Genomic DNA, 13,902 nt, shown 5'->3' on the forward strand with positions numbered 1-13,902 from the left:
AAAAACCAGGCACCGTTGTAAATAGCAGTGATTGTGCTAACAACTGTGAAAGGAAAAGGAAGGGGAAGTCTGACCTAACTTGAGAGATAGCAAATATCACAGTGGTAAAACAACCGCAAACTGATACTTCAGGAGTTTTATGAAGAATATGTATTTAAAATGTGCTTTTTCAATGTCAAGAATAAGTACAGCTTTGGAACTGTGTCAACAATGTGTACTGGCACTGAATTGAAATCAAACCATCCGCTTCTAGGAATAGAATATGGGAAGAAGTCAATGAGAAACCGATGCCGAAACTATTCTAGTTACCGATTCATAAAGTATTTACGGAGGACGAACCATTCCAGACCATGGAATTAAACTAAGAAAAATAATTATAATATATTTAAATTTATGTTTGATTTTCTCCAATAAAAGGAAAAAGTTTGTTTTCTTTTGCACTTATGATAAGAAACTGAGTTAAAAGGACCTTAGCGCTGCTTCCGTAGTGACATTATTTTTATCAAAGTAAGTTAAATAAATCAAAATATTTAATGATATTGAGTGTTTAAAGTGTGAATACATTTAAAACTGTTGTAGTTTTGTGGAAGAAAACATTTAAGTATGTGATAGTGATATTGTTCTGTTATTTAAGCTCATAAACGTACAGCTGAGAATATGAATTATTAAAAGTATCTACATAAAAGATTATATGTTCATATTATATATTTTGGAAATAGGCAACTGCATTGTCATGAACATTTTTTATGCAATCTTATGTCATCTCATAGATGGTCTCGAAGAAATGGGTTTGCCCTCCTACTCGAGGTCTCTGATAAATTGAGTTTTGAAGTTAGCAATTTAAAAATTCAGAATTTCCAAATATGAGGAAATCTCCCAATGACTTACCTAATCACGTGCTCAAGTATGTTGAGATAAGTTTTTAAAATTGAATTTATGCGATCTTTCCGTTGGAATGCAGTGAACAACGTGTGATGCTTTGGGTTATTTTGTTTAAGTATATTAGAGAAAATTAAAATAAACCGCATTCAGATAAAATAAAATTCCAATTTAATTTCCTAGAACAACTGATTTATTGCATTATATATTTATATACGTATATCACTCACGCTGTTCTGTATGAAAGCAACCGATAATATTATCGTATAGGTTTACAAGACGCTCAACAACGCTAGTCAACATCTCACCGAGATAAGTTTGTTTTCACGGTCGTAAATAAAATTTTGTTTTAAGATGTTTAAAGGAAAATGCTCGTAATTTATAATGGCTGTCATTGTTGCCTAATAGCAAAACGAATATATTTATATCCACAATATATTACTATTTTCATTTAATATTACATAAATAATAACAATGAATATAAATATTATTTGTAGCATCAGAAACATTACTAAACAACTGGAACATAAACAAATTGGTTCCTTATTGAAGTTTCCCTATTTTTCAGTGGATTTAGAACCAAAGAGTAAATACTGATATTGTGATAATTAAAATATTTTTTAAATAAATAAACTATATCTCACACATATACAATCTACTTATTACCGTAAGTAATAACCTGTGGTTTCTTACCGTTTTGTTTGAAACAAAAATAACTGAATACATTTTTAGGAGTGATTTTGATTGAAATTTTACGAGGATTTAGATACCATTTGTTTGAGTAATAAAACGTGGAATTTAATATTAAAACCAACATAAGGGATGACGTAATCAGATACGCTTGGTTCTTCAATAGAGCTGTAAAATTCATATTCAGTTTCCCACATAGCACTGCAAGTTATATAGCTCTCACTGTTTTGACGTTTTACGAGATTTTGGAAGGTTTATCTCTATCTTCCGTCACAATTAGCTTTCCAGCCAAACTATCAACATGATTGCTTATTCCTTCCGTCAGGAAGAAGGAACTTACCAAGAGAGTAAACCAATGGCGAGCTAAGTCACGTGCTCATTAGAGTTGTACTCTTCCATGGTAGTTTTCCTAATTGAGCAGACGGATACGAATGTGCGGGTCTTCTGACATCAAGTCGAGCTTACTTCGCTTTTATAATATTAGTTGGGTGACACTTTTATGAACCAACTTCAAATTCAAACCTTTTATTACCGTAAACAATGTACATTATACGGTAAAAGTCAGCCATTTAGTATAAAATTTTGCAAACACACCACAGTGTCACATTCATACATACATATTTTGCATTCATTAATTCCAGTCACTCGCCAATATTCACCATTTTCAACGCCAGGGTCTATTTTCAAAATGGGTGGTCTCCCAGTTACATGCCAAAAACTCGCCGACATTATAAAATGCCATTGACGGCTAAGACGGGTTTTTAATGCCTTAGGCGTTGGTGCATTGTTAATGGAAGCTGGCAATCTGTTAATAAAATGGACAAGGCAAGTGTTCATAAACCACCCTTCTCTGTTTTCCAGAACGGTAGTTGTCTCTGCCTCTTGTCTCATATCCGTGCACGTCATCAGGGTATATTTGGACATACAGAATGAAACTGTTTCCAGGATGTACAGACAGGGCAGAGTTAAGAGTTGCAAGTGTCTGAAGGCTGGTCGGCACGACTCTCTAAAACTCAATTTTGTAATTATTCGAATCGCTTTCTTTTGAAGTTTGAAGGCTCTCAAAAATTGATTGTTTGCACTAGAGCCCCACAACACCAATCCGTGGGTAAGATGTGGGTAAATCAGACCATAATATGTCGTCATCAGTACCTAACTCGGGCAGTATTTGGCTAAAGACCTCATAACATAAATGCCTGAGGCTAATTTGGTACAAACTGAGCCGATGTGAGCATTGCATGTCAACCCATGGTCAAGGTGTATTCCAAGGAATTTAGTGGATTCTGTTTCTTCTAGAACGGAGTCTGCCAACATTATGCCAGACCCACACCCAGAATCTCCACTTCGCTCAAAAAACGTTCAAAAAATTGGATTTTGAGGCGTTTGTTGTGAGATTGAGACTTTGGAAGTGTTGGACGCAATTATTCAGGTCAACAAAAGCCTGTTGTTCTAATACTTCCTTTGATTTTCCATTGAAGCAGAGAGTCGTGTCACGAGTCTCCCGTGCAGTAGTGATGAACCTATATCATTGACATAGACCAGGAAAAGAACTGGACTGAGTATGGAGCCATGAGAAACTCCATACTTCATTTCTATTGGTGTTTAAAGTTGGTTTGATATTTAACCACTTAGGTTCTGTGGCTTATGAATGAACTGAGCCACGAAAGAGGCACTCCTCGAATGCCCTGCGATTCAAGTTTTTCAAGCAGTCTATTATGGTCAACAAGTCAAATGCTTTGGATAAGTAGAGAAACACACTTAAGGTGGGGTTTCGACTTTCTAATCCCTTTACAACTCTTTCGACTAGACTCAACTACTGCGTCTACCGTCGATTTGCCCTTTCTGAGAGATTACCATTGTTCATCAGAGAGCTGGTTGTGACTATTAAGAATTCAAAGCATTCTTACCAAAAAGAGTTTTTCATACATTTTGCTCCGAACTGGCAAAATGGAGACAGGCTGATAGTTATTGATGGAATATGGATCATCCTTTTTGAAAATAGGAGTTACTTTACCCATTTTCAGGAGTGAGGGAAACTCCTGTTTGGAAAGACAAATTCACTAGTTGAGTTAGGGGACTCACAATGTTGGGAACACTTATAAAACTAGACGTGAATACCGCTACTAATTGATTGACTAACACATTGATACAAATTATGCTGGATTTCTCGACGAGTTTTCTAATTGTATAGGTTTATAACCTTTTAGATTGCTACTTTGAATTTCAATTCTTGCTTTTAGCCCCTAATAAAAGTGAAACACTCCTTACTTAATTCTTCCAAACCCTGAGGAACTACAATTAAAAATTATAATCTTGACCTGCCATAATTTAATGAGCAACCAAATTAAATGAGTTTGTTTGGAGTAGAATTTTCAGACCTGCGTACGTATATATTTTAAAAAACAAGACACCTTTTGATCGAATTAATGATTGGAATATTTTCCAGTGACCAGCACATATCTCAAAATTGTTTGATATGCAGTTTAAAAAGGATATGTCCACAGCGTCCATGTTATTCAGTAGGCCGGGTAACTGTTAGTTAGGAATAAGTGTTTAACTTAACTCATTACCTTGTCAATTATTACGAATATGTCTGGGTCTAATTTGTATAGTCTTCCAGGAACTAGATGTGGTGGTTCCCCGGAGGGTTGGTTAGATTACTGTATACAGTAGACAGAGTCAAATAATAAACAAAGCCAAATAGGACATATCAAATAGAATACGTTTTGTTCAATGTTGGTTTTAAGAATATCTTAGACCGAAAGTCGATTAGAAGAGTCAAACGTAGACGCATTTTGACCGAAAATGGTTTCCGAAACCAAAATTATGTCTATATTTTCTTTTCGGATTATGAAGGTATATTCAAATGTGGTGTCATAAATTAACATAAACAAACATTAGAGCGGAAGTGAATTTAAACGGCCAGAAGTATGCGCTTTTTATCAATGTAGGCTGTTTATTCCTTCATGTGTGTATATTTCCTTCTTTGAGAGAACAAATCAAACTCGACTACGGCTGCGAACATCCTAGACTGGAAGTAGATAACAAGGGCCAGAAGTGGACGCTTTTTACCTAAATAGGTTTCCTAGACCTACATAATTTATGCTTATTGGTGCTTATTATTATTATATTATTTATGCTACTTTCTTGGTCAAAGTAACAAGGCAAACTTAGCTATGACATCGGAAATATAACTTAGACTACTGGAAATAAGAGTGTTTCTTCACACACAAAACCTGATATACGAGTTCATCGCAACTTCAGTTAACCTCTAATCCTCTTAACCATGGACACTGAAATAATATATACATAACTTCTTCCGTTTAAAAGTATTATAGACCTCCATCATATTACATCGTAAGTGTTTTTACTAAGAATTGTGCGATTTTTATCTTTTTAAATTGCTGCGAAGTATTGAGTAATAACGATATTTTATAATTAATATAATATTTTGTAATTTAGAATAATAATGATAATTTTACGAATCATACAAATTAAACTGGTAGTAAACAACTGTTGACACTTTCAGCTGAAGTTCGTCAAAGAGGCAGAAACATTGGATATACACTTAAATTTTAGAAATGATTAAATATGCAGTGCTTGATCACATGTATAATGTAGATTACAAAAACGAAGTTACTACGTAATTTTTACTACAAATTGCGAAAGTGAAGAATTTAAGCCATCTAAACATTAGAAATACCATTTAAACTAAGTTATAAAACCCACCTTAATGAAAAACGCTGTAAATGTTTGCACATAGTATACGCGAAACTGGTTGGCTTCCCTGAGATTGTGTATGCTATTTATTGGGACTCTAATCATTATTTCCCAGAGACTGCAACCAGACTACAGTCCTTAAACACCCGCAAAACTTATTTTTGAAATTTAAAATGAACTTTAAGGATTTCCACTCTTACCCTTATGCCGGAAGCATAACTCTAGCGATGTAAGAATATAATTTCCGACAAAAATAGACTAAAAGGTTTACATATACATATATAATCTTGATCAGCGCAAGAAGGCAACGTGAAATGTGGCACCGTAACTAAATTAGACTCGGAATGAATTTGTCGCTGTAAATACATGACTGGAAAGTAATTTAAACGCGAATATACCCTTTAAGACAGTTCGTTATTAAAAATGTCATAGACATAAGTGTTCTTTAGTCCTACATACGTATATATTTTCTCTTTTTCGGGATAACAAGGCAATCTCAACTTATGGCACTGGAAATAACTTAGACTGGAAGTAGATTACAAAAGGGTCGGAGCTAGACGCTTTTTGAGTCACACACACACAGACACTCACATAATAAGTAACAGATATATTCCTACTTCTCTTAAGGCTCAATCATATTATAATACTACATCATATGGCTTTCGCTAAGAAGACTACCTCCTACGATTTTGCAAATTTCGTGCGAAGCCACACAGGTAATGACTCCTAGTATATTAATAAACAAAAACTAAACACTTCATAGTTTTACATTTCGGCAAAAAATAATAGGTTGTAAACCTATAGATTGAAAGAAGTCAAAATCATTAACTTAAGTTATGTTTGAATCGAAACTACAAACTTCTAATTTCTCCAAAGTAAATGGGCGAAGAAGATGGTTTGGTCTTATTGTTGACGGAGGGTTACTTCTACTAAGAATACGATATGTTAATAGATTTAACAATCTTATTATTTAGAATAAAATAAAATAAAACTAGTAGAAAACATTTAAACTGTTCTATTATTTCAATGATGTAGATATGTATTTATTTCCCCATAAACATTGACTTTAATGAAATTACTTTATTACTAAAGTATTTTTTTTTCAAATTCTAGAAAAGAAAATGACTTACTTATTTTTTTATTAATACGTTGATTTTTGTAAGCTATATACATTATTAATTTACGTGTTAGCAGCAAGCAAGCACTGTTAATAAAAAATTTTAAAGAATCTAGCCCCGACAAACCGCCTATAAAGGTTAAAAATTTCAAAACTCACTCGTAACTTCCCTCGTTGAGGTAGGGAGTGATGGGTGGGTACTCGATGGCCACGCCAGAGGGTAGTTCGAGAGACACGGTTTCCCGAGGGGCGGATAGGAGGCGGTCCAGACAGTTGTGTGACCAAGAGGTAACGAGGGGCTCAGCCATTGTGGTGTTCGCGTCGCCGCGACCTGACAACTACTGGAGCTGTGCGCGGGTCGTGGGTACAGATCGATTAGACAGGTGAGTTTTGAGGTTATGTCTGCTGCCACTGCCACCGTAATAAGGTCACCGGCCAGCGCACATACTATACAGGCTGTTCACAATCGCTGGAACTGTAGGGCTGGAAAGATGCCATTAATTGTTCTGGAGTAAAAATTTACAAATAAATTCTAGTTATAAAAATTGTTAAAACTTTAACCTCGTACAGTAATTGAAAATTACTATACATTTTTAATTGTATCTTGTATTAAAAAGTTACAACATCGGTAAATTACTCAATCAGTGATATCAATATATTTTTTATCTAGTAGAATTTTAACTTACAAGTATAACTAATACTTGTTAAAAAATAACTGTATTATTATAATTTTTATTAATACTGTTTGAATGGTTAAGTTACCTCAGACAAAAGCTGCACGAGAAATCATCTATATTATTTACCAATCATAAAGAGTACATTTTATTTGGTAGCACATCTAGAAAGAATGTGCTTCACTGAATATTGAATTTGCATAGGTAGGGGGAGGGATGATATATCATCATATATCTTAAAATGTATGATAAAATGAGCAATAGTATTCTTTACATAATTGATCATTAACTCCTGAAATAGAGGATGAGTAGAATTGTAGCGTTGCTTTAGTATACTAAAAGCTTCTATTCCAGCTGGGGTGACATGGACAAAAGTAGGATATTTTGTCACTTAATTGTCTTTTGTTATTTTGTCAATTAATTATTAATGAAGTCGTGTACCGGTACGTTTAATGCAACAAAAAATTAAATTTGTTAAGTTGTAAGTAATATTAAGCAGCGAAAGTTCATGTTCATTATTAATTAATTGTATCGTTATTAATTGTAACAACCTGTTTGATTTATAGTTATTCCTGAAAGTTTTTTATTTAATTATTATTGAAGTTAGTTGGTTTAAAGGATAACATGAATGTGATAATTAATAACCATTTTCACTGGTACTAGGCTACCCTAATGTACAAGGTAGGAGTACATCACAACTCGCATCGTGTACCAGGCTTTGCTGAAGTTTCATGCAAAATTTCAAGTTTAGAGTTCAATTTGGCTCGACATTACTTGTGGGAGACAGCCATGCAGAATATGAACTTTGTCTGTCTCCTGAGGAATAGGCTTCGCTAACGCTCAGATAAAAAGGTTGGCACGAGCAATTTTCAAAAGAAAGATCTTTGGAGGGGGGAAGAAGACAAAAATCATTCTTGAGCTTCTTAAACTTGCAAAACACGAAACGACTAAACGTACTAATGAAGACCTTAAAGCCCCAAGCTTAAGTCAGATTACATTTTAGAAACCAATACAACACTATGGGCACATAATTTACGATAAATAATATACGATTGTTCAAATTTTGGAGATGACCTTAAAGAAACTGGATAATTAATTTTGTTTTACTGGGTGAAATTAACTTGTCCTTGTTAATGCGATTAAAACATTTTCATATCAACAGATATTGATGTCTAAAGAGACCTCCTTACGTGAGGCTGAACCCAGGAAGTTTTAACTGTAAATATGTATATATAAAAACATAGACTCCGTGTTACTCAAGAGAATCAATATGTACCACCTTTAGAAACTGTGGATTAAAGACCTTCGAAAACTTCTAGAATTATGTTATGTTTTACTCGATATAAATAAGGAATTTATAGATCTTTGAACTGCAGCCGATTCATACATGAATAAATTCAGGACTTTATTTTCGCTGGTGTCTTCCACCTGATGTTAATATCTTCGTTCGCTCTTTCTTCGTCTTTCGCTATATTCCTTAACCGCTGAGGTTTAATTATTACGTTTTAATAACATTGATATGACTTTAGTATGATGTATAGACGAAGAGGTCAGGAGGACCCAAAGGCATAGGGTAGATGCCCACTATTAGACGCAGGGAATTTTCAGTTAACGGAGCAATAAACTAAAATAAAAAAGGAAAAAGAGTTCTAAAAATCCATGTAAAGAAGTATAAAATAACCTATGACAGTTTACTAAGCTAAAAAGTCGTACGATTAATAGTTGTCGGAAATTATAAGAGATTCCAGAATACTTCACATTTAAACAACTGGACTTCTAGAGACAAATATTTTGAGAATTTTAGGCACAATGATTGTAATTGCTTAAAAAACACAGTGCGTATAATTCTGTGACATTAATCGTTCGAAATCAATAGTTTAACTGTTGGAATAATTGAACAATGAATATATTATTTATTATATTAAGGGAAGTTAGAACAATCAGGGATTTTCTTACACTTGACTTAGATAATTTAGAACAGGAACTTCTATGATTATATGCAGACTTGGAGCAAATGGCCTGGAAATGTCTGACTCTAAAGATCGGTATATGTGATAGGTTTAACATAAAAATTGGGTTCAACTGAGTCAGGGGCTCGGTTGTTACTTAGGATTTGTAGGATTTTCTGTGATTTACTAATTGTTTTCCTTCGTAAAAGTTTTTTTCTGAACTCTTGGTAATCGTTCAGGAATTTGTTCCTCGATCAAGACGGATACAAATGTTACAAACGTATGTATCGGTAATTCTTTGTTTACTTGTGTGTGTGTGTGTGTGTGTGTGTGTGTGTGTGTGTGTGTGTGTGTGTGTTTTCTTAAGAATGAAAACACACAAAAACCAAAACCAAAATGAATCAGAAAATATAATAAAAAATACAGAGAAAACAGGCAACTTTTCTAAAAGAATTTTTACTTACATTAGAAAACCAACAGAATGACAATGCCATACGTTATTCTATATTATGCATTTTTACATAAAATACTCTTGTATACTAAAATGTGTATCTTTTTTACTTGAGATTGTATGACTTTAGTGTTTACCTTTAGCTAGTTTCTTAGCGCTTATCTTTAATGTTTGTTTAATTAACTTCTAGTTACTTCAGTAAATTCTATATTATATTACTTTCTCATTTCCTTGCTTTTTCGAAATTTCTTCTCGGCCTTTTAAATGTATATGTGATGATGTTCGGACACTTGAAATATGAGTGTATTAATTTATATTTACATTTAAAATAGGTACTATATACTTATATAAATAATTTGAATGTATTCGAGTTCCTAATACTTTAATACCAAACAGAATTAATTGATTTTATATTTTGGTTACTTTAAATAGATGCTCATCGTTTTTATAATATTTCAGAAGAACTTCCGGGGGGTTTTATTGTAACTCTTTCATTTCAAGATAAATGTGTGGATGGGAAACATAAATCATTTACAGATTTGTTCCAAGCTCGAATAACCAAGTCAAGTCGAAACAGCAGAATATCTTTTGTCACGCCACTTCTGTTCTGGTACTTCTGGTACGAGCCAGTTTTATATCTTATCTTATTGCATAATTTATTTTCACTCACATAATATTTTGTCCTAGGAATTATCTCGCTCACAAGGTGTAAACCTCTCATTTAGACTCAACTTGACCTCTATTTCAAAAGCTCCTTGTCAACTAGTTAAGAATAAAATTTATTGAAGTGATAGTTAAGCTTTCTAAATACTGGTGTTCGTCCTCAGTACTAATATATTACTTCTAGTTAGTAATTTCACATGATTAATGAAGCCTATTGAACATGACCTCAAAAATTATCAAGGAAAACATAAACTACGCCATTGCTGTTCTGACAGACATTTACACTGCAGTACGGTTGAAATACTCATACAGTTTTCCTTCATTTTGGTCAAGGTGGTGCGATCGCCTTTAAAAAATAATGTTTTTAAAGTGATGAATAACTTTTTAATTGAGGACAGAAAAGTTTGAACACGCTCCTTTGTTTATCGCTCCACGAAGAATTACAAGCATTTATAGTAGGAAATGGGGTAAAAAGTAGGCTGAAGACAAAAATGTTAATTTAACGAGTTAAAGTTTCTAGGAGTAACAGTTTTTTATTTGGGGCTGATTATAAGATGTCCCAAAATTGAATCACAGAAGGGGGTTTTCTCTGGGAGTACAGTCATTCATTTGAGTTTATCTATATAAATAGGGGAATGAAACACGGTACTGTTCAGGTTCGGTTACCGTTACTGTTACTAACTTTTCATTTTATATAAACACGTTCTTTATTACCTTTAAAAACAATATTGTTCGTAGAAACGTTTATTTATTTATTTTTTTTTTATTCTCTTAGGACATGAAGTTTAGAAAATTGCACTTAGTCATATAAGGACCCTTGCGCTGCTTCCGGAGTGACAATATATTTTGGTCGGGTAAGTTTGGGAGCAGGGGCCGCCTTCTGTCGAGATTCATGAGGAAAAGTTTAGGGCACTAATTTCAAATTTCAAGTCATGTCCCCTAGGAAGAAGGAGAAGCCAGCTCTGAACCAGCCTCTCCAGTCAAAGCAGACAAGGGATGGCACACCTTTATGTCTAGGCTGGCAAGAACCTTTGACTCTTAGGGAACAAACCCCACCAACTCCAACAGTCTACTCCTGCAGTAGACTAGACCTATCGAATTACCCTTGCGCCCCAGAATCTCAACATTTACGATTAGTGGCACCCATAAGGTTGTCCAGATTTAAGTGACACATCGGTTTTTGCTGTACCCACTGTGGGTTCAACTGGAAGGTATAAACCAGCCAGAACTGAATCCTCCTCAATGTAGCAACGTTACAAACACTTGGAATTTGAATATTTTGAATAACTAATAATATAGTATTATAATGTAAAAGTAACAAAATAAAGTTTAATGTTTAGTAGCAATGTGGCCTACAGAAGTTTTTATTAATTGTTAATTAATAGATCTGTGCTTAAATAAAAGTTTATGAATGAATAAAAATTATTTAAAGTTGAAGTTGAACTTTTGAAATTGTGTATAAGTTCATCCACATTATTTGTTAAAAGTAATTTTAATTATGATTTAAACAATAGAGACTTTTCTTAATTTTTAATGTTTTTCTATCTCTTTAATTCTTTTGCTGCACATGTACTCCATATCTCTATGCCATATGATAGGTATGGAAAATCATTCTATAATATGCAGATAGTAACATTTTTAGAGGACAGATTTTTGACAAATGACTGATGACATATATGTTATGAGACACCTTGCAACATAAGTCAGTTCCATGTCCAGGAGCATTGCCAAAAATTTAATATCATAAACTTCATTCATAATTTCATCATGTAACATTATCTTTGGTCCTTTGTCATCAAGTAATGCAGTTGGGTTTTAATGGATTTATTTTCAAACCATTTTCATCAAAATATTGTGTACAGGAATTGACCTATTCAAACATCTTAATTTCAAAATTAGAGGTTTTTAAACTTGCTGCACAAAGTAGTATTAATATACTAAATTTGACAGTTGATTCACAATTATTTATGTATGTTAAACAAAGTAAGATCCCTTACTTTGAGGGACGCCATACTTTATATCTAAATAATTAGATAACGACCCTCAAGTATCTACTTGTTCTTTTCTAATTTGAGATAAGATGCCATCCATGTGACACCCCTCTTATTCCATAATATATGGTCATATTGCATAGACTCCAACCCGCCCATCATATAATACAGTCTGGTCACGACGTTCATTTATTCTTGCTGGAATATAGTATATATCACATTAAACAATTTTGTACACATTTTAATATTTTCAAACTCGTTTTTTGATTCTAACAAAATACAATAATATGTAATGATATCTTTACTGAGTATATTATGGGGTAGCATCATGTATGTAAGACTAATAAAGATTTGAAATTAATTTTAAGCTATATAAAAACTGGTACGAAATGCTCTGAGTTTGTACATACTAAGTTTTAAAGATGTAATTCAGCAGCAAAGTGTTAAAGGTAAAGACATGTTTTTGCCATCATCAGCAGGAGGTTTAATCATCGAAATCATAGCTCGTTTTTTATTGTCTACTTGTTATCTGAATCTAATTTGCCTTATTGACTTGGTACTTTCCATCATACGACATTGAGCAAAGTGTGGAAAATACACCGGAAAAGATAAATTACTATATACATTGCAAGTGACGCTTTTACTACTATCTGAGTAATTTGAACATTTTGGGCGAGCTCGGTGAAACGTTTCTATAATTCACTTTTATGAGCCAGATGAAAATTAATATTGGCCTGTTACAAGTTCTAAATTTGAAAACAATGTCTCTAGTAGTAACAACCTATAAAATTTAACACAGCAAATCGTGAGTAAGTATTTCTGTAACATTTGTGAAAGTATTAATGTCTCCACTACTGTTAGGGAGCCATCAGCTTTGCATTACAATTACTAAATTAAATGTTAGAATATATCTTTTGTAACCATCTACAGTGGAAAAGCTGCATCTCTACTAATAGAAGTAAGCAATCAGACTGGTAATAAAAATTGAGAATAATAAATCAGTTTTGTAGGCATCCATAACGGGAAATCTGTTTCCGACCTGAAGTAGTCCTGTTTTACTAATAATACATTATGAAGTGACTATCTGGAAACGAGTTTTGTATACTCTGTAGAGGAAAATACATTTAAGCGTTAGTGTGCAAAAGGCAAACAAACGGGCATGGCAAAAAGTTTAATTAGAAAGGAAGCAGTTTTATATAAAACTATTGCTGGACAAAAGCATAATAATTACATGGCATTATTTAGCCCACTCACGGTTTACAACAGGAAAACAGAAAGCTAAATGCCAATGTAAACAAAATTGAGTGAAATACGTACTGAACAGAATCATCAAAGTTGATCAGCTCCTCGCACACCATCGTAAAGGTGGACGTCCCGGCGAAGATGGAGAGATACGTCACTCACAGACACAGCAGATAGTACTAGACTACTAGGTGAGGTAAGGTGGGTAGGTGTACGATATGATTGCGTGTTATCAGCGAATGTTGGAAGAGTGACTGATAAAGGCAGGCAGCGGTAGAACGCCATGCAGCTGTGCGGTGCTCGCGTGATAAAAATAGAATGGGACTGGGAGGAGTTCCCTGTACTTCTCTAATTCCCCAAAACGCTCAAGTGGAGTAAATTCATCTCCTTGAACTTTGTTTTAATCATATGTTTTAATCTCATATAGACTGTTTTAATTTGTGATGGCTGAATAAATTCAAGTGGACTTCAGAGAAGTATACATATTTTTGTCTCTATCTTGTCAGACCTCCAGAAAATCGTGATC

The 13,902-nt window shown here is 33.7% G+C and overlaps 1 protein-coding gene across 2 annotated transcripts in view; it reads right to left on the reverse strand.

Moving 5' to 3' along the window:
- LOC124354420 (trehalase-like) overlaps positions 1-13,507 on the reverse strand; it is an 86,350-nt gene extending 72,843 nt beyond the window's left edge. Inside the window, exon 1 of one of the 2 annotated variants that reach the window (XM_046804866.1) lies at positions 13,452-13,507. In XM_046804866.1, the coding sequence (XP_046660822.1) occupies positions 13,452-13,492 (41 nt within the window). In that variant the 5' untranslated portion in view covers positions 13,493-13,507. Of the gene's footprint in view, positions 1-6,565; positions 6,755-13,451 lie in introns of those variants that run through there. The other variant, XM_046804859.1, reaches the window with a different exon arrangement.
- Between the last annotated feature and the right edge of the window lie 395 nt (positions 13,508-13,902).

This window comes from Homalodisca vitripennis, chromosome 2 (assembly GCF_021130785.1).
Source record: "Homalodisca vitripennis isolate AUS2020 chromosome 2, UT_GWSS_2.1, whole genome shotgun sequence".
NCBI lineage: Eukaryota > Metazoa > Arthropoda > Insecta > Hemiptera > Cicadellidae > Homalodisca > Homalodisca vitripennis.